Source organism: Motacilla alba, chromosome 19 (genome assembly GCF_015832195.1).
Source record: "Motacilla alba alba isolate MOTALB_02 chromosome 19, Motacilla_alba_V1.0_pri, whole genome shotgun sequence".
NCBI lineage: Eukaryota > Metazoa > Chordata > Aves > Passeriformes > Motacillidae > Motacilla > Motacilla alba.
This window is the reverse complement of record NC_052034.1, coordinates 518255-543491: the sequence shown is the minus strand read 5'-3', so window position 1 is coordinate 543491 and position 25237 is coordinate 518255. Positions and strand designations below refer to the sequence as shown.

General features: G+C 50.5%; 3 protein-coding genes across 12 annotated transcripts in view; 2 read left to right on the top strand and 1 right to left on the bottom strand.

Moving 5' to 3' along the window:
* Nucleotides 1–110: 110 nt before the first annotated feature.
* On the bottom strand, nucleotides 111–2229 carry IFT20 (intraflagellar transport 20). 4 transcript variants are annotated; one of them, XM_038158108.1, is made up of 4 exons: nucleotides 1976–2228; nucleotides 1634–1719; nucleotides 971–1074; nucleotides 111–615 (listed from the first exon to the last, which is right to left on the bottom strand). In XM_038158108.1, the coding sequence occupies exons 1-4, from the start codon at nucleotides 2100–2102 to the stop codon at nucleotides 462–464; spliced, it is 471 nt and encodes a 156-aa protein (XP_038014036.1). In that variant the 5' UTR covers nucleotides 2103–2228; the 3' UTR covers nucleotides 111–461. The 4 variants fall into 4 exon arrangements, with proteins under 4 accessions (XP_038014036.1, XP_038014037.1, XP_038014038.1 ...); XM_038158109.1 differs by having other exon boundaries at nucleotides 111–543; nucleotides 1976–2222; XM_038158110.1 differs by having other exon boundaries at nucleotides 614–637; nucleotides 1976–2225.
* A 1439-nt stretch (nucleotides 2230–3668) lies between these two features.
* TNFAIP1 (TNF alpha induced protein 1) lies at nucleotides 3669–12223 on the top strand. Its single transcript, XM_038158105.1, has 6 exons — nucleotides 3669–4033; nucleotides 5364–5533; nucleotides 6203–6292; nucleotides 6379–6431; nucleotides 7024–7219; nucleotides 7784–12223. Exons 1-6 carry the CDS (start codon nucleotides 3817–3819, stop codon nucleotides 8000–8002), a joined length of 945 nt encoding a protein of 314 aa, XP_038014033.1. The 5' UTR covers nucleotides 3669–3816; the 3' UTR covers nucleotides 8003–12223.
* Nucleotides 12224–12862: 639 nt separating this feature from the next.
* Nucleotides 12863–25237, top strand: part of SGSM2 (small G protein signaling modulator 2) — a 37374-nt gene continuing 24999 nt past the window's right edge. For all 7 annotated transcript variants that reach the window (XM_038157770.1, XM_038157774.1, XM_038157771.1 and 4 more), the window contains exons 1-2: nucleotides 12863–12993; nucleotides 19524–19599. In XM_038157770.1, the coding sequence (XP_038013698.1) occupies nucleotides 12937–12993; nucleotides 19524–19599 (133 nt within the window). In that variant the 5' untranslated portion in view covers nucleotides 12863–12936. The remainder of the gene's footprint in view (nucleotides 12994–19523; nucleotides 19600–25237) is intronic.

The window sequence follows — 25237 nt, the reverse complement described above, 5'->3', positions numbered from 1 at the left end:
TGTCTTTCTTTTATAATTCACAGAAAAAGTAACATAGGCAGATATAGATCCAATACTGCTGCTTGTGTATAAACCTTTACACTGAAAAATAATAGAGGAGGAGCAACTAATTCTGGTACAGCCAGGCAGTCTGAGAACAATAATTTATTTTCTGATTTTTATGAAAGAGCTGTAGATTTCAAAAAGCGACACAACAAAGCACCAGTAGCATTAATTCAACTGGAATTTGAATTAGAACTAGTGACTGTACAAAACTGGTATAAAATCAAAGGCCAGAACAGTCTGTGCAGCTGTGAGCTGTCAGCCCTTCTTATTGCCATGGGACACTCAAACCGAGGTACAGCCCCTCCAGTGCACAAACCATCCGCACTCCTGCACAGGGGAAATTGCATATTTCTGGAATTCTCAAGGTTCTGGAATGGTCAAGTTTCCGCGTGAGCTGGTTTTTATCTTGAAATCCTCTATTTCTGGAAAATGAACTGGTCGATGAATTCGTTCTGGTCCGCTTCGATTTTGCAGAGAGTCTCGTACTCGATCCGGTACCTGCGAGACAGAACAGGGCCCAGGACCCCCGTGCCAGGTGGGGCAGGGCAGCCCCCGGAGCTGGGAGGGGAGCTGGGCTCCCTGTGTGAGTCACCTGAAAGCAGCAGGTGCCTGAGTCACACACAGCAGCTCTATCAGCCAGCTCGAGGCCGATGCAGGTGTCAGAGTTCTGCACTGCCCCAGCCCCTGCTGCCTCTGTTCAGCCCTGGAGTCCTCAGGGATGAACCTTCTTTGGTTCCCTGCAGGGCCTGAAGGTAGCTCCAGGCCTGTGGCACTGCTGCCATGTGCTCTGGCCAGGACACGCCTTTGCTGCACGTGGGGCTGTCGGAACCAGCCAAGGGTGCCACAGCACAGGCAGTCAGCCCTGTGTCCACCCTGAGCCTGCCCAGCCTGCACCACACCCCAGAGCACCGAACACAAAACTCACCTTTCCAGCTGCATCTTCTTCTCAGCTATCAAAGCCTGGAGCTGCTGCTCCTGAGCCTCTCTCTGCTTTGCAATCGACTTCAGCAGGTTCCGTGCCCCGATGGCCTGGCAGGACAGGGCAGGGATGTGTGGAGGGGTTTTGGTTAACTCCTTTAGCCCCTTTCCCTCCCAGCAGCTTGACTGTGAGGCATTTCAGCCATGCCAGCAATAACAGGGTGATGCTGTGCTCCTGAGGGGCTGGTGGGAGTTTGGTGTTCCCCAAACTCGAGGAACAAAGTCAGTGACTCCTCTGGACACACAACCTGGGCACTGGTGCTACAGCCAGACAAGCTCAGGCTACCAGAGGCCTCTCCTGCCTCTGGAGGACAAGTTCTACCAAGACGGAGTGATTAGAAAGCACACGTTCTGTTTCTGTGCAGAAATACAGACAAGCAGGGAGAGCAGGACCAGTTCATGTGTGAGCAATGTGACACTGTCATAAGTTTCATTAATTCATCATTATTGATTAGTATTATCATTAATATCAGTTTTAAAGGCCCAGTTAATCCCAGGGAATGCCAGCAGGACGCTGACAGAGAATCGGTGCTTCTGCTGTAAAGGGAGGGAGGGATAGAGAGGCCTTAGGACAGTGCACGCGGGAGGCGAGGAATTTACTGCACAGTACCTTCATCTTCTCACTTTCTACAGCTTTGGCCAGTTGGTCAACGAGCTCAATCAAGCTGCCCACTATGTTCTGAAATTCTGCTGTTTCTGTAAAGAAAAAAATCGTCAAGCGATACCCAGAACTTCCCTCACGAGATCTAATGCTCCTGCTTTGTCGTACAGTTTTTAGACGCGGCTGTACGCTTAGAGTTTACAGTAAGCAGGAAGGTTTTAGCATTCGGGCCGAATCAGCTGAAAGAGATGAGAGAAGGCATGAGGTGCCCGGTGTCCAGCCCGGTGCCCGGAGCCCAGCCTGGAGCCCAGTCCGGTGCCCAGTGTCCGGTGCCCGGCCCGCGGCACTCACTGTCCACGAAGGCCCGGCACTGCTCGCGGAGCTGCGCCGTCTGCGCCGCCACCTCGGGCTCCAGCACCCGCAGCTTGTTCAGCTCGTCAAAGTGCAGCCCCGCCGCGCCCAGCGCCGCCTGCGCCATGCCGGGGCAGCGAGCCGAGCCGAGCCGAGCCGAACCGAGCGGACCAGGGCTTCAGCCGGCACTGCCGGGCTCGGGCTCCTCCGGCACCGCCCGGCCCGGCCCCGCCTCTGCCAGCGCTGCGCCCGCCGGGAGCCGGGGAAACTCTTCCGGGCCGGCGGGGCCCGGGGCGGGCCGGGGCTGAGCGGCGGCGGCGGCGGCGGCGGGTGAGTGCGAGAGGCCGGGCGGTGTGCGGGGCCGTGAGCGGGGCCGGGCCGGGCCGCCTCGCCTCTGTTCGCTTCCCCCGGAGCCCGTCCCGGGCCGTGCCGCCGTTCCCGGGGGCTGTGGCGCAGCGGGGCCGCGGCCCGGGCCCCTGCCTGAGGGGCGGCGGGGCCGGTTCCCGATGTGCCCCGGTACCTCGGGCTCCCCGGCTCCCCCCGAGCCGTTCGGGTCGCTCCCTTCGCGGCCGGGCTGAGGCGGGCGGGTCCCGCTGCGGGGCCATCGCTCGCAGCCCGTGCTGCCTCCCACGCGGGGCACGAAGGGACGGGAGGGATGTGGGGAGCTTTCGGTCGTGTCAAAGGGGGTAATTAAAGATCTCTGGCTGTTTACAGCAGAGGCCTCGCAGCTCCTCCGTGACCAGGAGTTGTGCTGGCTGCTGCCTGCGCTGGCTGGGCAGGGGGATTAGCTTCTTTGCTCGTGTTTAGCTTCGTTCTTCGGTCAGAGCAGTGAGAAACTGCCTGGAGGGATGGAACTGACCGCGAACTCTTCTGAGGAGCTCGGTCGGACAGGCTGGATTCCTGTCTCCTCACGGATTCGGTCTGGCTGCTGTTACAAACATGCCGCTGTTCTAAAAAGGGGATTTGAGGGTTTAAAGCAAGGCCGGACACCAGTGACAAACAGTGGTGTACGTGGTGGGGAGTCTTGCGTGTTTATTTTCTTTTCAAATTAGAACTACGTTCACTGGTCAGGGCTTCAGGATGGATGCAGGAGAGTTTTGAATGAAAGGAGTTACCAAAAAAATAGAACCTTGTGATCCTTCTTTTCAGTGTGGAGGCATTTGAAGAGACAATTGTGTCTCCAGTTTAAAGTCAAACCAACATCAACAAATCCCGCTCAGGGGGATGCACACACACCCCAGCTGAAGGAGAGGCAGGAAGCTCTTCCAGGGCATTTCAGCTGGGCTCAAAGAGAGACGGGTTCTGTTGGGAAGCGAGGGGGAGCTGAGTTCCAGCAGCGTGCGGTGCTGTGTGGCGTTTGCAGTGTTGGCTGGAGATACAACAACAGGAAGTCGGACGAGTTTCGCGTGCCTCAGAAGTGTGACACAGCACTGGCTGCATCGATTGTCTGAAAAATTACTAAATCGTGTTTTGTCAGGATGTGCGTGGTTGTGTCCTTAGGAAGTGTCTCTTCCGCAGAGTGACATCCTCGTCCGTGTGTGGAGTGGCCGTGGGGCTCCGCGCTGACCACGCTCCATGCTGACCGCGCTCTGTGCTGACCCCTGGCCCCTGGCCGTGCTGGCCCCTCGCCGTGCTGACCCCTGACTCCTCGCCGTGCTGACCCCTGACTCCTCGCCGTGCTGACCCCTGGCCCCTGGCCGTGCTGGCCCCTGGCCGTGCTGACCCCTCGGTGATGCCGGCCCCTGCCCCGCCGTCCTGCCCCGCTGAGGCGTGACGGCGGCACCACGGCGGGGCCGGCCCGGCCCACGCGCTGCAGGGTGGTCATCTACCTCCAGAAGGACATGTCGGGGGACACGTGCCTGGGCAGCGCCCTGTGCCCGGCCGCGGGCCACAAGCCCAAGGCCGGCGGGCTGAAGGGCGGCAGCCTGGGGAACAAGTACGTGCGGCTCAACGTCGGGGGCTCCCTGTACTACACCACGGTGCAGGTGCTCACCAGGCACGACACCATGCTCAAGGCCATGTTCAGCGGCAGGATGGAGGTGCTCACTGACAAGGAAGGTAAGGGTATGGCTTTCATTGCTGGCAGCTTCGTAAAACAGCAGGGGTTTGGTGGTGGTTTTACTCCGTTAAGGATGTAGAGAATGATATATGCCAAAAATAACTGGGGACATGAGGCAGGCAAGTCCTGTTGGTGCTAGCAATCCTTTGGCTTTATAGAAATACCTGGTTCTGTTACTCAAATGAACTGGGGAAGGACTGGTCCTCTTTCCAGCCCTTGCAGCTGGTGGGCAGGTTGGTGGTGGTGTTGAAAAGACTGAACAGACTGTCTGTGGATTGTCATTTCTGTCACATCGAGCAGTGGCATTATTCAAACCACGCACGTTAGGGGGAACGTGCAGTTTTCAGCTTTGAGGCTCAGAATAGCCTGCCTTGCTTTGCTGAAAAATCTTTTTTTTTTCCCCTTTTCCTGAGCATCATGTTTCAGTCGTGGCTCATGGTGCTGTGGCAGCATTTAGAGATCAGTCAGGCAGTGTGTCACCTCCAGCTGGACACAGGATATTTTAAATCCCTGAAACGTTATAAAGGGCAGAACAGGCAATTTTGTGTAAGAGCCTCAGCCTGGATGGAAAATGAGAGTCATGTTCTGATAGCTCCAGCTGGAGAGTCCAGCAGGGGTTTAGCTTACTTTCCTAGGTTGTTTTCTCTACCTAGATTCCAAAATAACACTTTTTTCCTGCCTTCCACATTATGGGAAAGGGTTTGGCACCGTACTAATTCTTGTGTGTGTGTGCATCCTACACTGCTATTGTTTGGCAGCAGTCAGACATCCTGTTTCCTTAGGGAATGTGACTTCAGGGATTTTGTAAAATTGCAAGAATTTGTCCATTTGCTACTGTTTCCTCTGCTTCATCCCCTCTGTGCTTCCTCCTGATCTGTCGGATGTGTTTAGAGAATTCCTTTAGAGAAATCCTCATTAGGCCACAGAACTTATCCATATCTGCTTGCTGCAGTCATTGGTGAATTCTCTCTTCTAGTCCTTCCTTGGCTCTCAGAAGTTTCTGACTGCCCAGTATCACAGTGTAGCATGCAGTTGGCTTCCTGCAGCAATCTCGGTGCATTGTGCTGGAGGTTGAGTGTTTTTAGCTTGGGCTTTGCTTTTGGGGTGCTGGAAAGCATTGGGAGCATCTGGGCAGCACTACAGGGGCTTCACTGTCAGGTTCTGTTCTGGAACCAGCTTCAGTTAGCTCAAAGGCAGTGGGGACTTCCACTGGGTGAAATGGGAGAAGTGTCCTGAGCAGTGTCAGGAAACCTCAGTGTTTAACCTCTCCAGGGAGCTTCTTCTTGCCTCTTGTGTTGAGGTGACTGAAATGTGTTGGTTATTTTTCAGGCTGGATCCTTATAGACCGTTGTGGGAAGCACTTTGGAACAATTTTAAACTATCTCAGAGATGACACGATTGCACTTCCAAAGCACAGGCAGGAGATCAAAGCGTTGATGGCAGAAGCCAAGTACTATCTCATCCAGGGCTTAGTGGACATGTGCCAAGCAGCCCTGCAGGTAAGGACAGAAGTATCCTGTGAAGTGTTTCATGGGTGTTTTGCTTATAAAATTTACTTCAGACAACTTGAGAGATTATTTCATGGCCTTAGAGATGGCACCAAGTCTGAGGTGTACAAGGCATTTTTAAAATGTGGTTTAGTAAATAGGCAGTGGGGGATCTGGGGACTCAGCCTGTGCTGCCCCAGGGATCTGGGGACATGGCCTGGCCTGGCCACGCTTGGGTTTTGCTCTGTGTCCCTGAGGGCTGGCTCTTGTTGGTGACATCCTGTTCTGCCAAGTGTTCAGTTCACAGTGGCTGATGCTCTTCCGTGCAGTGGTTTGAGTTGATTAAAACTACTGCAGACTCCTTCTATCCTTTTCTTCAAGAAAAGATGGAATATTAAACCCACTCAAACCAAGTATGACTAGTCCTTGTCCTCGCTATATCTGAGGACATCCACCTGCATCCCAATATTTCAATTACTGCTGCCTTCCGGGGATGAGAAATCTGTGCTGTGATTCTGGGTTGCAGATCAAGGTAAGCTGGGTGGTTACTGTAGCAACCCAGCTCTTTTCCTGTGCATCACGGCGTTTGGGAGCGTGGCTGGAGGGGCTGAAGGAGGCAGCAGCAATGTCAGCTTCAGCATTCCTTTCTTATCTCGTCTCTTTCTTCTTTCATTAAAACAGGACAAGAAAGACTTGTATGAACCTGTCTGCAGCATCCCTATTATCACCTCTCCGAAAGAAGAGGAGAGACTGATAGAGTCATCAATGAAAGTAACTGCTCTTTTCAACTGTGGATTTATGCTAAATGTATCGAAACACAGAACTTACCTTTTCTTCCTTTCTCTCACTCCCAACAGCCTGTTGTTAAACTGCTGTATAATAGAAGCAACAATAAATACTCCTACACCAGGTATGTCCCTTCTTTTTTCCCCTCACTTTAGTGGAAAAGTTGCTTTTTGACTATGGGAGTGGAAGATGATGACGAATGATCTAACTTCGCTTCTTTTGGTTTGTTTTGGGTTTTGACAACTGTATCTTGCTTTGAAAAGTAATTAGGGCCCTACATTGCATGTCTGTCAATAAGACTTATTTTTGAAAATGATGTATTCATGCTGGCAGTGTGTCTGTGGTGTGCAGGATGCAGAGCACGTGGCCCTTCCAGCACACACCGACTCTGGCCTTCTGCTGTCGTCAAGCCAGAGAGCTTCAGTGAGGTGGGGTTTGATCATCTCGAGCGTGGATAGTTGATGTAATGGTTTGGGACATTGTGCTGTCCTCATTAATTGTGTAAGTTGACCTCTGAAGGGCGGTGTGTTTGCTCATGGGGTCAGAGCAGTGTATTTGTATCTGAAATGGGCTATTACCCCTCTTTTCTTGGCAGCATGCGGCAGTGAGTCACTACTTATTTGTATTCTGCAGTTGGATCAGTGCTGAAAGCTGGCGGAACACGCAGGGATGGCTGCGTGAAAAGCCCTGTTCCTGCTTTTGTTGCTGTGTTTCAGTAACTCCGATGACAACTTGCTGAAGAACATCGAGCTGTTTGACAAGCTGTCCCTGCGGTTCAACGGCAGAGTGCTGTTCATCAAGGACGTGATCGGGGACGAGATCTGCTGCTGGTCCTTCTACGGGCAGGGCCGCAAGCTGGCCGAGGTGTGCTGCACCTCCATCGTCTACGCCACGGAGAAGAAGCAAACCAAGGTAATGCAGCTTCACCGCCCGTGCTACGGGTTAGAAACCGTCGTGATTAGCTTCAGGAGTCTGCAGAGTTTCTCTCGCTTCAGGAGGTAACTCTGAATTTGCAGTGGTGCAGCTGAGGTTACCAGGGTCCAATGTTAAGAATCAGAGATACTGTATTCCCTTCTAGAGCAATCTAAAAGATTAGGTGAGGGAGGTGAACTGGTGGGAGTAACCCTCTACCAGGAATTTTTTACTCTTTTTAACGTGGGTTTATGGCTCAGTACCTTTACACGTGTGGGTGTGTGTTCCAGCTGTTATCCTGGATGGCTGAGGAACAGGACATGTTGTAGCAGTTTGTTTGGGGGTCCTCCTCGGGGAGAAAAGGGGCCAAGAGAGCGTCTCGTCCCCCTCGCACAGCTTAACAGGGAGATTCAAAGTGAGCACGGACTAAGACTTGGGCCAGTGTGGTTACAGACACTGCAGGGGAGGATCACAGCTGGGAATAAGCCGTACATTTTCCAGGGGTGAGACAGAGCGCACCATTGAACTAAAATGCAACACCACGGCGCGTGCTGTCCTTGGCAGGTTGAATTCCCCGAGGCACGGATCTACGAGGAAACACTAAACGTGCTGCTGTACGAGACGCCCCGAGTCCCGGATAACTCGCTGCTGGAGGCCACGAGCCGCAGCCGCAGCCAGGCCTCGCACAGCGAGGACGACGAGGGCTTCGAGCTGCGCGACCGCGTGCGCCGCATCCACGTCAAGAGGTACAGCACCTACGACGACCGCCAGCTCGGCCACTAGCCGCACCGGGCGCTGCAGCAGGGCTCCAGCTCACAGCCTGGTCCCCGGCCGCGAGGGAGGGATCCCCTGCGCACGGATCCTCACGGGGCGCCTCGGCCCCCTGGAAAAGCAAACGGGGATTTGTGTGCACGCAGCAGCTCTAAAGGCCGAGGGCTTGGAGAACTGAGGTGTGAGTTGTGCACCTTGTGCTTTACCTGCAGGCTGGCCCCTCTTCCTGCTGGGGAGGGGGATGTGGAACGCCGGTTCTCGGTTTGTGGTTGCTCTTTCCTGTCTAATGATTTGCCAGTTTCCCCCTTGCCGTGAGCAGCGCTGCTCTTCCTGAGTGAGGTGGGGCGGTTTGAAAAGCTGCTTCCAGACAGCTCCCCTTTCAGGGCCTTGTTTAATGGAACTTGCAGTTATTAAATCAAGATACTGAAGAGAGAACTTGAATGTGGCTGCTCTTGGCAGACCCTACATTGGATAAGCCCCAGGAGAAACGTTTGGCTGGCCAGTCAGCTGCACCTGAGCTCTCCCACCCCTGTCCCAGAACACCTGCAAAGGTTTGTGTTCCAGGATAGTGTCTTTAAAACTCATTGATTCCAAGAAAGCTCTTCCAAAGTGGTAAGAATCAAGTCATCAGCCTCTCCACGTGAAAATGGAAATCTCTGAAAATGTAAATGTGTTGGTAATGACTTGTCCTGGGAGAGGGGAAATGGGTATGGTGAGGGGAGAAACCTGAAGTAAGCAAACTTGAGCAGATTGTGGCACTGTTGCCCTGGTGGAAGCTTGTCACTGTGAAATCCTGTTTATATGAACAAGGGCAGTCTGGAGTATTGATTTTACATTCTTTTCCTCCTGTGGCCTAAACGTGCTATTTAATGTTAAATTTCTCAAGCAGTGGGGGGAAAAATTGCAGTGTCTGGAGAAGTACAGGCTAAACAGTGTTTTCCAAGACTAGAATATGTGAACTCAAATTTTGTGTCCTGAATCCCTTCTAGAGGGTAGAAGTTGGAGAAGGAAAACAGCTGTGAAAATACTGTTCTAACAGGGAACTGGGAGAGGCTTTGGGCACAGGAGAGGTGGCTTATACTGGATTTTAAACTGAAATAATCCCTTTTATTATGAGCGCTTGGCTGGGTGCTGATCGTACAGGGCACTTCAGGAGGTGGGAGTCAAGTCTGCTCTGCAAATTTGGAAATTTCTGGAAACAGTTTCAAGCTCAAGTATGAAAGTTCAAGTTCAAGTATGAAAAGCCATCGTTGTATTTTTAAACATTTGCTTGTATGTTTGAGCTGTAGGTAGCAGTTTTGCCACTGTCATGGTTATTCCTGCTGGCTGCCCACTGGAGCCAGGGTTTTTTTGGATATATTCCACAGCTGCCTTTGTGTTCCCATGTCATACTCGGTCATGAAGCTCCAGATTCCACAATGGTCAGTTCTGAACTGCTTTGACCAGTGCCAAATCCACCTGACAGATTTAAAGAACATTACTGCAAAAGCCTGACAAGAAAATAATCCCAAATTGTTGCAGGGAGTTCATAAGGGGAATTGAGATGTGGATGGTTTTGGAGTAATAGAAGCAGGGGAGAGAACAAAAAATTATTTGCACTCATCTAGGTTTTTGAAAATTAAGTTGTGGGATAGTAAGAAAACACTAAGAGACTTGTAGGATTTTCTTGCCTCTACACGTGGCAGGATTCACTTCATTCTCCTCACATTCAGGAAGCAGCATTGCACAGGGATGCACCTGCCTTCTTGTGAAAGGCCTCTTGGAATCTCTAATAATCCTGGCAACCTCTTTTGTATTTCTTTCTGTAAGTTTTTGTTTTCCAGCTGGTTATTCTGCTGTGCCAGGGAAAATACAGCTGTTGAGGTTTAGTTTCAACAAAGATTTTTGTGGTATTTCTCTCTAATTCTGCTAGAGTGTGATGTGGATTTTTAAATTTTTTTCCCTCCACTGATGCTGTTTAATTGGAAGGCACCAGCAGAGGCTGCAGTGATGGGGACTTTGTGCTGCATTTAATAGCTTCAAGTTAATATCTTGTGCTTTTTCTATCTTGTAACAAAGGCTGATGCCATTTAAAAAACACGTGGCACTTTTGTTTCTTGGCAAATTATTTATATATTTTTTCTTGTTACTATCGTAGTGAATGTTAACAGAGTAAGTAAGTGATGCTGATAGCCTTGCAAAGCTGCGTTTAAATGAAGTTATAAGCAGAAAAATGTCATATTTGCTTTTATTTTTTCTGGGGAGGACAGGTGTGGGAAGGAGTGTGTGAAAGAGAATGTCAGATCCCTGTGCTGCTCCAGAGGCTTTCTGTACTCACAGCATTCATTAACGAGATGGACCCAACTTGTGAATTGTTACACTGTAAGAAGCAGAGAAAAGCCTGTGTTTGGGTTTAGTTTTCCTTTCCCTATTTCCCACAGCCAACAAGTAGTATTAATTTCTGATTTGAATTTAGATTAATTAACCTGGGAAGCAAACAGTTTTGAGAACCATCTGGGTTGTGAGAATCTTTTACCAAGTGCGAAGGATCTTCCTGGTGTTTGTGGATGTGCAGTATCAGTAAGAGCTGTCAGCAGTTGTGCACATGTTTAAAATACGTGCAGATATCCCTTTCTTTTCGCTGCAGGTTCTCCTGAGTCCTGTTTGTCTGGAGCTGCTCCAGCACAGGGTGTCACTGAGTCTCCCTTGCCCCAAAATCGTGCCCTGGTCCGGTCTCTGTCCCGCCAGGTTCTGATCATTTCGAGTACCGGAGCTGAGATGTAACACATGCTTTGTATTCTCACCTTGATCAGTCTTTACGTAATTGAAGGCTATTAATTATTGTGACAGGAATGATCTAGACATCCTAGAACGTGAGCTTACACCAGTGTAGTGCAGCAGCAGCAGCAGGATGACGCAGTCTAAAGGCAGCATTGGTGGCTCTGCAGTGAGCTCTCCGAGGATCTCTGCTCAAATTAAGCACAGATTAAGACAATACAGGTTTCTAATTACGTGTTTGTCTGCAAGTTGAGACTTGTGCTGGCTTCCACCCAGACCATCACCAGTGGGTGCATTAACGGTGTGCCCGGGAATTTGGAGTAGCCTTTGGGAGAAAAAAGAGCCTTTCTGTCCCACTTGTGGGGTGTGAATTGTAACTACATGAGCTGTCCTTCTTACAGGACTCTTCACTCCTCTTCACTCCTACATTCAGTCAAGCCTTCGTGCATTCAGGCAGTGCCCTGGCAGAGTGAGTGGGAGCCTTTCCTTTCGGTGCCAGCCGTGCCCAGCAGTGCCAGAGGGCCCCGGGTGTTCCCAAAGGGAGTGCCAGTGCCCTGCCAGCACAGCAGCCTCGGGCCCTCTGCAGGGAGGGAGGCTCGGTGTCAGAGCGAGGGAGGGAGCCCTAGGTGGGTGTTCATGGGGCAGCAGGGTCAGAGGGGAGAGCTCTGTGGGCCCAGTGACAAAAGTCACTGCTTCACCTTCACCTTGACATTTTCCTTTGTGAACAGGAGACATTTATCCTGCTGCAATGTTCCACTCCAGTGACTTGTATCTCTTGCACTTCTTGGTTGAAACAGAAAATAAGTGATGGGCAGGGAGGGTGTTGGCGGGGCTGTGCTGCCACCGAGAGCTGCGTTTGAGTGGGCATTGCCTACTGCGGGCTTGGTTTGGTTTTGTTCTCCTCGAGGTTTTTCATTTTCAGACAGAATTCCCTCCAGGCAATACTGGAGATACCCCTGAGCTGGATGGGTCTGCCAGCAGCCCCTGCCTTACACAGCGAGGCTGTGATGACAATCCTTGGCATTCTCCTCGCAGCCACCTTCCCCCGTGCTGCGGGCAGGGTGTGCTGGAGGCCAGTCCTGTGCAGCTCTGCCCTCCCTCAGGGACAGACAGCAGGCTGTTTTCTGCATGGGTGTCACTTCTCATCCAAAGGAACGAGTAAGACCCTCCCTTACCTCACAGGGTGGCTGACACTTAATTTGTTTATTGAGAGTAAAGGATTCTTTTGGGTTTCTATGATATTTTATATCCAGAGAATAACAAATATGATTGCTGATCTTGTTTAAACTGACATTCTGTGATCAAGTTATTTTCTTAGAGATTCAGTCTTTGTTTTATTTTCATGTCTAACTTTTAAGGGTCAGTTTTACAGATAAAGTACCTAGTTAATGCAGTAATTAATCAATTACCTGTTGATTAAAGTGTTTCACTGGTGCATTAAAAGGAAATAGAACACTAATTTTTAATAAAGTGTTATATTTTGTCCTCTGTGATTTTTCTCCAGCGTCATAACTTTTTATTGGTAGTGTGGGTCTCTGGAACTTATGTTCCGTGTTTCTGATGTGATCCCCGCTGAGGATTTGGGGCTGGAGCTCCCGGACCGGGGCTGGCAGTGGAGTGGGGGACCGTGTCCTGCTGTCCCCCTGTCTCTGTCCCGCTTCCCTCTGTCTCTCTGCTCCCTTGTCCCCCCTGACCCGGTGTCTCACTGTCCCTCTGTCCCCTTTGTCCCCTCCTCTTCCCTCTCTGGACCCTGTCCCCCCTTGTCCCCCCTTGTCCCCCCTTGTCCCCCCTTGTCCCCCTGTCCCTCTATCCCCCTGTCCCCCTTGTCCCCCCGTCTTCCCTCTCTGGTCCTTGTCCCCCTGTCCCCCCCTGTCCCCCTGTCCCTCTATCCCCCTTGTCCCCCTCTATCCCCCTGTCCCCTTCTATCCCCCTTGTCCCCCCTTGCCCCCCCCTGTCCCCCCCTGTCCCACTCTATCCCCCTTGTCCCCCCTTGTCCCCCCCTGTCCCCCTGTCCCACTCTATCCCCCTTGTCCCCCTGTCCCCCCCCGTCCCCCCCAGGCGCGCGCCTCTCGGCGCACAGCGCCCCCCCGCGGCCGGGCGGCGCCCCCGCCCCGCCCGCTGACGTCACGCCGCGGTGAAGATGGCGGCGGGCCCGGGTCGGGAGCTGTGAGCGCCCCGGGCCCGCCAACATGAGCTGCTCGGCGGACGCCGTGAAGGACAGGCTGCTGTGGAACGTGAAGAAGGAGGTGAGGGCGGAGGCGGGGGAGCCCCCGGGGCTGTGCGGCGGGCAGAGCCGCGGCGTCCGGCCCCGGGGGGCCGCGGGTCGCGTGGGGAACGCCCTGCGGCCCGGCCGGGCGCACCGGGCCGGACCCGGCACCGCTGCCGCTCCCGGTGCCTCGGCGGGGAGCGGGCTCGGCCGTGCGCGCCCGCCCGGGCTGCCGCCGAGGACGCGGATCTGCCCGGCGCCGCTCGGCCGGGCTGGCGGGGCTGGCGGGCGGTGCGGCTCCGGAGAGGCTCGGTGCTCTTTACCCCCCTGAGAAGCTCGGTGCTCTTTGCTCTTTCCCCCCCGGAGAGGCTCGGTGCTCTTTCCCTCCCCGGAGAGGCTCGGTGGGAGAGGCTCGGCGCTCTTTCCCCCGGCGCACCTGGAGCCGGGATGCCGCTCGCGGGACTTCTGCTGCGGCAGGAGGCTGACATCGGCTCCCGCTCCTTTCCCGGCGTTTCCCGTAGCGCTCGTTTTTTATGACTTTTTCCTTAACTGTGAGCTTTAGAGGAGAAGGGGGAGAAATCGGAGGTAGGAAAGGTGTTTCTGAGGTGTCCGTGGATGAGCCGAGCTGACTCCCAGGTGCCACAGCCCTGGCACCTGTGCCCTGGGCAGGGTTAATTTGGGTGGCTGTTCCTGCACACACTGTGTGCCGTTCCCGGGCTGGGGCGGTCAGAGCCGTGTGTACACAGGGAGCCCAGCCCCGCGCCTGAGCGGTGTTCGGTGCCGCTCGGGGCTTGGCGGTGCCGCTCGGCTGCAGGGCGGTGCTCCGTACCTGGCGGGCGCTGCTCCCTGCCCGGCGCCGGGCAGGACGGACGGACGGACGGACGGCATCGCGCTGGAGCAGGGCTCCTGCCGGGGCGGGAGGAGGTGCCGCTGGTGTCCAAGCGCCGGACCATGCGCGCCTCTGGAGCGCGTTCCAGCCGGGGCTCCCCGCGGCCGCCTCTCCCCTCGCACCCGGGTATCGGATTTTGTGCCTTTGTGGCGCTGGCTGCGCTGAGCTGCGTGGAGCTGCCGGCTGTTACACAGCAGCGAAGTGGAGATATAATGCTTATCCGTCACAGCAGTAACAAGTTTTGTTAACAGGTACCTGCCCTCCTGCTCCTTCCCCTCTGCAGTTCGTTGCTGGGAAGCAACAGGAGCTGTCAAAGTTCCGATGTAAAGCTGTTGCTGTGGCCAGGGTTCCTGAGCCCGACTGCCATGTCCTGGTGCTCATTGATGCTGGAATCAGAACGCATCAGGTGTTGCAGGGAGCGTGGAAGGGGCAGAGCAGGGACAGACACGTCAAGGACAGTGTGTGTGGAGCAGCAGGACTGTGTCCCGGGATGACCCAGCCAGCAGCTGGCTCTGGGCAGGTGGTACCTGCTGAATGCTGCCACAAACATGCCACTTAGATTAGAAATTTCTGCTTGAACCAGAACCTTTGAGCTGAGGCAGTGCAAGGTTTTATTTAGAAGTGGGTGCGCTTGCTCTCCTGAGTAATGCTTAAATATATAAATAAATCTGATAAATGTTTTCCAAGTGTGAACATTGCAATCTTGCGCTAATGCGTGAGATGGAAAGTGAAATGGATTTTCATGATCCAAGCCAGCTCGAGCTGAGGAGAAGTAGTGGTGTGTAATTAAAAAATCTGAGGCTATTTTTTGTCTTTAAAATCTCTAAAATGTTTTTAATTGGACTCTGGTTTTTAAATGACTTGAATAATGCTTGAAAGTGTTATTTGTACCTTCTGTCATCTGCATTTTTGTTTTGTCTCAGATTTGTTTTTTCCTTCTCCCAAGTCCTCACCAAGGGTCTTTTAGAGCACTTACAGTGGCTTGGCTTTTTAGGGTTGGCCAGAGCTTTCCAGTCTAAAACAGCCACGAGAGCCTTTGTTGATTATAAGCAGATTGAGGTAACACCCCTTACCTGTGCCTTCACAGACCTGTGGAAGGGCCCCTGCCTATGCTCACAGTCAGAAAATGGCTCAGGTCGCAGTTGGAGACCCTGAGATGGAGATTTTATTTGTCTTCAATAATCAATTCACGGAGGCAGGAATTGAACACGAGCCATGGTAACTGCCCACCAGACAATGCTGCCCATAATGACTGTATGTAACTTTCTCCAATAGAACTTTCAACCTCATTTTTTATCATGTGTGACTTCATGCAGCCACTTCTGCCTGCTTGCTGGGAGCACCTGACTCCATGTCCATGTCTGTTCTCAGAGCCCTGCTGCCCTCCCCTTGTCCTTCAAACCCAGACCCTTATTTCCTGTTGAGTGCCTTTCCCATAAGCTCAGTAGCCAAAGGAGTTCATAGGCAGTGGGTTCTTTCTGTGGGCTGCTCCACCAAGCCTGGTAAAATTCAGTTGTCTTTGCAAAGTACAGAACAGTTATCTCCAAAGTCACTTGGTGCAAAGCGTTTATTTTGCCTCAGTCTCTCAGCTAAAATTTCTGCATTTTTCCTTTGGGAAATTTTATGCTGTTTGCTTTTCCTCAGATGGACTTGCAGTTCCCATTGGTAGGGAATGTGTTTTGTTGGCTCTCACAGAAAGGAAGACATGTAATGTGTTTCGAAAATGTAACTGCTGGGATTCATGCTGAGGCCGCTTGGAAGTTCACATTTCAAGCATTTATCTCTCTCTGCAGGAAAATCTGTTGTGACAGGCAGACTCATAAAACAGGCTTTTTTCTCTGGCCATTTCCTTTTGCCTCCTGAAATGGAGGGTTTTGCCATTTCTGAATTTAAACAGTACTTTCTAGCTGTGAAACAAACAGGGTAACAATAACCTTAGCAGTTCTACCCTGAACGATTTCAGAGCACTTCAGAAACTCAATTGCTCAACTTGCAGCTGAAATGTAAGGACTTGTGAGCAGAAGAGCAATACTTATTGAACAGCTTTTATTACACTACCGGTCTTTCATCAGGAGTAAGGAGTCAGTGCAGTGGGAGCTGTCAATAAAGGAGGTGAGCAAGCTGCACAAGTAGCTGCACAAGCTGAAGAAGATCTGGATGGTGGACATTAGGTTTTCTCCTGTGAGGTAAAAATTCTGTAGGCTTTAACTGTGTTCCTGGTTATTGTGGTATATTATGAGCATTCTTCTTTACCATTTTTAAAGTTTCAAGATAATAAAATTTTTAAAAATTAAACATAAAGGCATTTCTCTTGTGTATTTCTTCAGTGAAACTTAATAAACGATCCATGTATTATGGTATGTGTTCAGTGTTTGCTTCTGAAAGTTTTAGCCCTTGTAGGATGTGGGAGAAAGAGCAGTGATCCATTAGAAGATGCTGAGCAGCTTCTCTCTGGGGAGTTTGCTTTGCTTTACCTGTATAATGCTGCCACCAGGATCCTCTGTCCTCCAGCGCTGAGATCTTCCCCTGGCTGGGCAGAGCGTTCCTGTCCCTGCTCGCAGGGGCTGGCAGGCGTGTCCCCAGAGCCTGGCACCTTTGCCAGGGCAAGCAGGTGCCCCCGGGGCTGCAGCTGGTTCAGGGACAGTGACACCGAGTGACACGCGTGCCTCTCTGTGCTTGTGCCACCAGGCAGGTCCAGGCAAGAGCCTGGCTGGGACGAGTGGCTCCTGTGTTGTTCTGCAGGGGAGGCACAGAGAACAGGAGGATGTTTCCAAGGCCAGGACCCGAGCCAGTGTCACAGCTGGCCTCAGTGCTCCCTGCCACCTGCACAGGCTCCTCTCCAGGCTCTGGGAGCAGCCCTCCATCCCTTGCACATCCCTTCCCTGTGGGGGCAGATGGGTGACTGTGGGGGCAGGTGCTGATGTTTCTGTTAATGAGATTAATTTGCAGTTTGGTCAGGTCTGCTGGTAGCTGCCAGTGGGTGTGTGTGGAGGCTTGTGCTCAGAAAGCTCCATTGTCAAGTGCCTCCCGAGAACGGAGACAAAGCAGCAGAATCCCCTATGAAGAGCTGTGCAATATTGCAAGGGAATTGAGGAAACAAGCAAAAAAAAAAAAAAAAAAAAAAAAAGCTTGTGTTCCATTTGATCAGAAACACTTGCTTTAGCTCCTTGCCTGGAGCATCCATGAATTACGTGGCAGTGAGGGATGACGTGGGATTGAAGAACATTGCATTCCAGCTTTTGAATCTTCTCATATCCTGTCTATGCCTTAAAAATGTTTTCTAATAACATTCAGTCACTCTCCAGAAAATGCACGGAGCTTGCTTGGCATCCAGTGGCAGTGGGGAACACACAGAGAGCCTGCTCTGTGTCCTCAGCTCTGGAGTCTGGGGGTTAAAGTCTCCTGAGAGACACTGGATGGTGCTGCTCTAGAAAAGTAGGGTTGATTATTGAATGTGAAATGCTTTTCTTTCTCAGTTTTTATACACTTAAATTTTTAGTTGATGGGGATCTAAATAACATGCTGAGCTGATTGGGGTGTGCCTGGGAAATGTGTGGTAGCAATGAATTGGCTGCTGAGCACTTGAGCTTTTCCTCATCGAAAGGACTCTTCTTCCTCCCTGTTGTTAGGATGAGAATTCCAGTTCCTGTTCTCTGGAATGTTGAGACTGATTTCATGCTCTGCAGTCCTGAAGTCCTGTCTGTGACCCTGAGTTATGTGTGCACAGGCTGGTGTGACCCTGCCAGCGTGGTGACTGTGCTGCTCCAGGGCAGACTCTGTCTGTCTGTCTTCAGGCCAGGGGCACTCAGTTGCTTTTTGCCAGTAGTGCATCAGCCCTTTCCTTGTGTGAATGAAACTGTGCCAAAGGGATTGCTGAGTGAGGATAATCCAGATGTGAGTGCCCATTCACAAGACCTCCTCACACCTCTGCTTCTTCCTTGATACCCTCTTACTCCTCCACCTCCAGCTGCCTCACTGTGAGGTCCTAAGTTCTGACAGCCATGTCAGGAAAGCCACAGGGAAGAAACAAATTGCCTGGCTCAAAGTTTATATTGTCAGGCCTCAGGTGTGAGCAGCGAGCCAGGTTTTATAAAGCGCAAAAGACTTGTTTTGAAATCCTCAGCTATAAAACACGTTCTACTTTCAAAGCCTCTTACATGTTTCCTTCTTCCCCTCCAGTGTTTTCTTTGCAACTCAGAGGGCTCCTGTTTGATAAGGAGCACAAATTCTGGAGGATCCACTTGATCCAGAATTTGGAGCGAGGCAAATGCCATGTGTTGAAAGGCTCGTGCAGCAAGTGCCTGAGCTGCAGCCTGCTGCCAGCCGGGCTGGGGGTGTAGGAGTGGGCACAGAGGCCCCAGGAGGATTTCTGGGGGAGGGGATGTTTAATTACAGCATCCAGAATTGGTCTCACAGATGGTCTTGCTGGAGGAGGAAGCCCTTCAAACCGGAGAAGGCCCCTCCACAGGCAGCTGCAGAGCCCAGCTGTCAGTGGAGCACTGCCCCTGCAGCTTCTCCTGGTCCAGAGCCGAGGGGACAAGCCCAAAACCTTGGGACCTGTCGGTGCCATCAAGTGGCACCCAGTTAGCTCTAAATGTTGGAAGAAGAGTGTCTGGTTGAGTCTTTTGCCATGGTAGCACTTACTTTCATATATTGAAAGTGAATTGGCATATGTTTAGTCAGAGTGTCATAACCCTGTAATTGCAGCTCACAAATGAGAGAAGTCAAACATCATGGCTAATTTGTATATGGAAGAGAGCGAGCTCTCCACGGCCAGGAGGAAATGAGTGTCTGATGAATGAGTTGGAAACCAGTGAGGTTTCATGTGCTGTCAGGCTGAGGAAGCCACTGGGGAGAAATCACTGGCAGATGAATGGAGGGTGACTACAGCCCCTTGCCAAGAGCCTCATTGTAAGAATTGTCTGTTGCTTCTTTAATTTTTGAAAGTCAGTGATTTGCAATGATTTCCCTCTGGAGCTTGACACATCTTGAGCCCGAAAACCGGAAAGGAGCTTTGTTTTAAATCAGTGAAAAGTGTGATAGATGTAATTTTATTTGCTACAATTGCTAAATTGTGTCTTGAAGTGAAAACTGAAGGCAGTGCCTTCTCTGTAGGTACTGTAATAATTCTGTGTGCTGTTTGGTGCAGTAGAGCTTTGAAGGCATAATTTGTAATTGCTGTGACATGTTCCATGTTTCCCAGGTAGGGGGAAGGCCCTAAACCTCTCTGGGAATGTGTGCCCTTGTTGCTCAGGGATGCTTTGTGCTTGAAAAAGAGCAGAATGGCACGAGTGGAAATGGGACATAGCAACACAGTCTGGTTTCATGAGCAGAAGAGACTGTGAAGGCCAAGGATAAAAAGTCTTTCACAGCTCTTCAAAAGTTATGCTGGAGAAGTTCTCTGGAGGGTACTGTGGGCACACTGAAATCTGCCTTTTATGGGGGTACAGCCCAAACAGACCTGTCCTTGTTCTGCCAGAGGTTTCCTCATGCTATTATAAGCCCCTTAGGTTTGTTTGTGCCTTCCCTCCTTAAATCCATTCTTCCTGTGAAATGTGATGCGGGGGAGTTGTTAGTCTGTTGGTGGGGGGGAAGGGGCAAGCAGTGGTTGAAACTGAAACTCCCAAGTGCTGTGCTGACTTTGTTGGGATCATGCAATCATTTCTCTCTATTCATTTTAGGTAAAGCAGATCATGGAAGAAGCTGTCACCCGGAAATTTGTACATGAAGACAGCAGTCACATCATCGCCTTATGTGGTAAATGTCACGCGGAACAGCTAATGCTACCTAACCTTACTTTTCTTCTAGACATTTATTTTCTCTGCTGTCAGAGGTAAATGCAGGGATTTGGATACTAGAAATCATGGTGGTCAGCCCCATTTCACCTCTGTATTTGCTACATGTGTTTTTACATTACAAATTGTAAAATAATTCTTACTAAAATGGAATTATCCACGTACCCAGCCAAGATGACAGGTGGCCTTGCTGGAGGCTGGCTGTGTGTTCCGGGGAGCTCCCAGTGTGGTGTCCCTGCTCTCTGTTCTGTCCTGGAGTCCTGTCCTGGAAGCTGTGCTGCATTGTTGGTGTAACAGGTGGTGGGGTGGCAGCTGTTTCTGTTAGACTCTGCTTGGCCAAAATTAGGAATACTTTAAAGTCTTCGTACTTCTCTCGTCCTCCTACTGTGATTCCAGTTGGTTTTGTGTCCTGAATTCTTCATGCTCTGAAGAACTAATAGCTCTGCACTGAGCTGCCTCATTATTGCCCAGCAATCCTACCTGTCCTAAAGCAGGTTTCCAGCCTGCTGCTGCTTTGAACGGAGGCCTTGATTAACTCTAAACCAGAAGAAGGTGAAGCTGAATGCTCTGTTTTTACTTTGGCTGATTGAATGGAGAAATCTCTTCCAGCAGATTTGGCTAACAGCTCCTGGCTGGTGCTCTCCTGTGTGTACAGTTCTCTTCCCTCCCCCCCCTCCACTTTCGTGTGACTCTTCAAGAGGTTTTTCCCTTCTATTTAAAATTAGATTGGTTCAGTACATGAGTCATTTTTGGTGAATCTTCATTATAAATATAGAATTCTTGTGAATCATTTTACTCTCCTGCTAGGCTGAGTTTAGCAAGAGCCTCTTAAATACATGATGGCTGATTTCAGGGTCTCTCTGCATCAGTAGCTGAACAGTTCTTAGCTGTCCCAGATGGCTGAAGGTGCCAATTAAATGTCATGTGCCCCTTGTCCTGGGAAAGGCTCCAGCTCTGTGCCATGGCCTGGAGGAACGGTGCCTCCCTGCAGGTCAGCTGTGCTCATCCAGCAGGAGGGATCTGTAACCACGAGGACTCTGCTCCAGTCTGTGCTCTCTGCTGGGGTGCTCTGGGAGAAGGAGAGCAGGGCCGATGTCTTCATCCTTGTGGAGAAGCAGCGAGTGCAGCAGAGTCTGTATTTGCTCCCAGCCCAGCATAAAACCAGCCTAAGTTACATCCCAGGGGCTCTGTCATCCCCTCTGATTTCCAGGAGCTCTGCCTCTGTGGTTCAGAGCCACAGCAGCTTCAGTTGGCCTGGGGCTGATGCGTGCCATTGCGGGACAGAGTTCTGCCTTCCTTTGGGCCAGGGTTGCTGCGGGGCGAGTTCCACTGGGGCCGTGTGGCTGGCATGGGGACAGTGCAGCGCTGGCAGTGTGTCTAGAGCAGCTTCAGTGGCCAGCCAGGGGACAGTGCAGTGCTGGCAGTGTGTCTGCAGCAGCTTCAGTGGCCAGCGCTCCTGCTGGAAGCTGGCTGTGGCCCTTCGCAGCCTGGGCTCTGGGAGATGTTTCCTTGGGAACGGCAGCTGCCACTGACGTGGGGCTGGCGGAGCTCTGCGGCAGAGCCAGGGCAGCTCCTGCTGCCCTGAGCTCCTCCTGCCTGCATCTCCTCCTGCCCTGAGCTCCTGCTGCCCTGAGCTCCTGCTGCCCTGAGCTCCTCCTGCCCAGCCTGCCCTGAGCTCCTGCTGCCCTGCAGCTGCACCGGCCCTTGCCCGCTTCTGCAGCTCTGAGGAAAAGGGGAAGGCAAAGCAAGCCTCTCTGTTTCTGCCTTACCTCAAGTGTATTTACAGGGTTTCCAGTGCAGCGCATTACGCCTACAGTGTTTGTCCAAAAGCTGCTGCAGCTTGCTGAGCCTTTTCTGTGTGGCTGCCCACCTTTAGTCTGACAGTAACGTGCTGCTTGAAGCAATTAAAAAACTTGTTTAAGTCAGCTTCATACTGCAAACAGGGTTTACTTGTGAATGCCTCAGACACGGTTACCCAGATGATCTCTACATTTCCAATATCTACTTTGAAATTAGTACTTTGTTCTCTTTGAATGATATTTTGAGTATATTAAATTAAATAATCCTGAATTCCCCATGCTATAAACTAATCCCCATAGAATTCAGGTGGGTTTTGGAGAGTTAGTGTGTGTCACAATCAAAATATATATTGTTTAGGTGTAAATCTAGCATGCCAGCTTGGCAGAGGGAATATACTTACTGTGTTTTGGGGAAAGGTTAGTAGTAAACATGAGTAAAAATAGTAACTTGGGCACTGTTAAACATGCAGAATTTGGCTTTTCAAGGAGATTTCAGCTCAAATTAAGGAAGGGATGAACTGCACAAAAAGCTTTTTTTGGCCTGAATAATAAACCTGCTGCCAGTAATTAAACCCATTAATTAAAATGTGCAGAATCCCTTTGTGGCTGAACTGAAAAGGCCAGTTCTGATTTGAGCTGCAGAATGGTATTTAATGTTGTGCTTGGGGCTTATTGGAAACCGTGTTTGAGGATGGCACTGCAGGTGTCCCTTGGGGTGTGAGGGAGAGGAGGGAGCTGGGGGATTCCACTGCTGTTCCTGGGGATGCACCAGAGCTGTGCAGCTGTGGGTGGGTTTGTGGCAAGGGCATCACCAGGTCCTTTCCTGAATCTGAACTCAAATCCTGTAAGACATTGAGGCTCTTCTATCAAAGAAAACAAACAAAAAAAATCCCATCTTTTTTTTTTTTTTTGTTTTCTTGATGCTTGTAGCTATTTTGGTATACTTTGGATACTTGACATGTGCTGTTTCTTCCCATCTTCAGTTACTAATATTTAACTTACCACCAGGATTGGTTTCAGTCCTTCACTTCAAAGACAATTGGAAGTATTTGGTTTTCCTTTCCTTCAGTGTCATTGAATAATTTTTGCCTTCCAAATCTGTTCTAAAACTGTGTCTAGACCAGACTTACAGACAGAAATGCTTTTCCCCTTTTGAACCCAAGGAGAAAATTTGCTGTTTCTGGGTGTTACATTACTGCTCTGTCCTGATAGATTTGTTGAGGATCTTTGCTGCAGAGCCTGCAATTCCAGGTGCAGAGAAGAGGAGCAGAGAGCCTCTCCTAGAGGAGCTGGGGAAGCTTGGCTGGCTCAGCCCTAGGGGATGATTTAGCTGCATTAACCTCAACTTTCTCTTTTTCCATCCCCATTATGCATATTGCTTTTCTTCTCTTAATAACTGATGAAAATGACTGGCTTTTTCTTCTGGGTAATGCTGTGTTTAAATAACACAGATCTTAAAAAAAGAAGAACAAAACCACATCACGATCTGTCCAGTCATGCACTGGGAAAGGTGACAGGGCTTGACTGCAGGGCTGGATCTGGATATTACCTGAAGGTGTTTGTATGGGGTCTGTGACTGTGTTTAGTCATATGTGTAGCCCTTCAAACAAAAGAAGGATGTGGTGCCTGCCGGGGGGAGCTTGGGAGGTAATGAATTCCCATTAGTAAGCAGTCCTTGGTGCTTTCTCTGTGTGAATAATGCATCAGAGAGGTGGCCTGAGGCCCTGCAGCAGACATCTGCCACCCAGAGAGAAGGGACACTTGCCTGAGCACAGCCAAGTGCTGCCTTGCAGCCAGTCCAGTCTTGTCTGTAAGCTGAGCAGCCCCTGTGGTGGCTCTGGACATGGTGGCTGAGGAGGTCCATGCTCAAACAGATCCCTGCAGCAGCCGTGCAGTGCTGGGAGTGCCCTTGGCCAGCTCTGCAGGGTCCATCCTTCTTCTGTGTGGGTGACTTCCAGGTCTAGAAGCACCACATGCCAGGGGGTAGGGGAGTGCTATCGTACTTCTTCTCAGTACAGTTTCTGCTGGGTGCTCCTGTAAGTTGTACAGCAGCTCTTGCAGCTTCCCTGAGTTTCTCCACTCGGAGAGACTCAAATACAGCCTTGACTCGTGCCAGGCTGTGGCAGGTCAGAGCCTGACTCCACGGCTGCTTTTGTGAAGCACTCCTGAGCTGGCATTTGTGTCTTTTGCTGGTGCTTCTGCTCTCCTGCAGTGTCTGTGTGCATCAGGACTGTGTGAGCATTTATTGTTCTCAGAAACAGAGCAAGGAGAGCTGTCACCCACAAGTGCTTCTGAGATGTCTGCTTCAGGCTGTAATTCCACACTCGAGATCTGATGTGTAGGCCCCGTATCCATCCTTGCAGCTTCCTTTCACAGAGCCCTGGGGCATCTAGACTTGGATAATCATCAGTGTAAGATGCTTCCTCCTTCAAAAATAAGTAGAGGGAATTGTTATTTGAAATAGTTCTGTGCCACTGAGTATCTGTTCACAGCAAAAGGACTGGTGTGTTCTGAGAATCAGAGTGGCTCTTGGGTCCTCTTCACAGTTCAGAGGCAATCCAGTGTCTGACAGGATTGTCACTAATGAATGTGCAAAACACTAAGATTGGACTGTGTATGGAACAGTTCAACAGTTGATTCCCAGCTTCCTGAGCACTCCGTCCATCCTGGAGGGGGAGGCAGTCAGAGAGCCCTCCTCCACTTGTGTGGCTGGATTTTCTGGGGCCCTGTGGTTGAGATCTGATAAGGTGTGAAATTTTAGGGCCTTGCACGTCTGTAGGAGCACAATCAAAGAGCTTCAGCTGAGGTCACGGAGCAGTGTCCACGAGGAAGAGATCTCTTATGCTTTGGGATTTTTAGCTGATTGCCTTGAGGCTTCTAAATAGCGCCATATTCAGATTTGACAGAAAACAAAGAATTCAGTTTTCTCTCTTTTTTCCTTAGTTCACAGATATGTAACTTCTGTAGAAACAGATGTAAATAACCACTGCCCAACCTGAGAGTTTATCATCTTAATTCTTTTGGCTTTCTACCCTTGGCGTTGATATTTTAAAAAAATGAAGATCATCTGCTATGGAAGTGCAGATCTCTCACAAACAAAACACAAGTCTCCCTGTATTACTGCTCCTATTTGAGAAACAAACATTTTCAATGATGAATAATGCTCAAAAAATAGTTTACAGAGACTCTACCTCATTTGATAAACACATTAGCCCAGAGAGTGTACCAGAGATGATCATAATTGGGGGGAGGCAAATATTTTTTCATGCACATTTAGAAGGTTTTTGATTGTGCTCCAAAGATGATGCTTAAGTTAATGAGTGGTGTGCTGTGGTGGAGAGGAAAAAAACAGAGTGAATATTAGCTCTGATGTGAAATGAAACAGTTTTTGAACTGCATGTGTTTTTAGCTGGAGAAGTGAAATAAAATCTCTTGTGCTTTTTAGAGAACTCTGCTAAATATTTTGCTTTGATCCTGGGTCATCAAATTGGATAATTTTCAATATTTAGAGAAATTTCAGTAATCTTGATTTACCCTTAACTGTGTTTAATGAAACCTTTTCTGTTTTATGAAGGTTGCTGAGATCCTTGAAGCTTAATGATCATGATTTTAAAGAGGAACAGTCACCAAATTTCAGCCCTGAAGTTTCTCAGCCACTTTAGAACTGGGAATTGTCCTTTCAGATACTTTTTTAAAATTATTGTTTTCTAGGGAATTATTGAACATAGGATGTTCAGTGGCACAGCCCAGCAGAAGCAGGTTGAGTGCAGGTGCACCAGGAGCAGGTTTGGATGTGTCTCT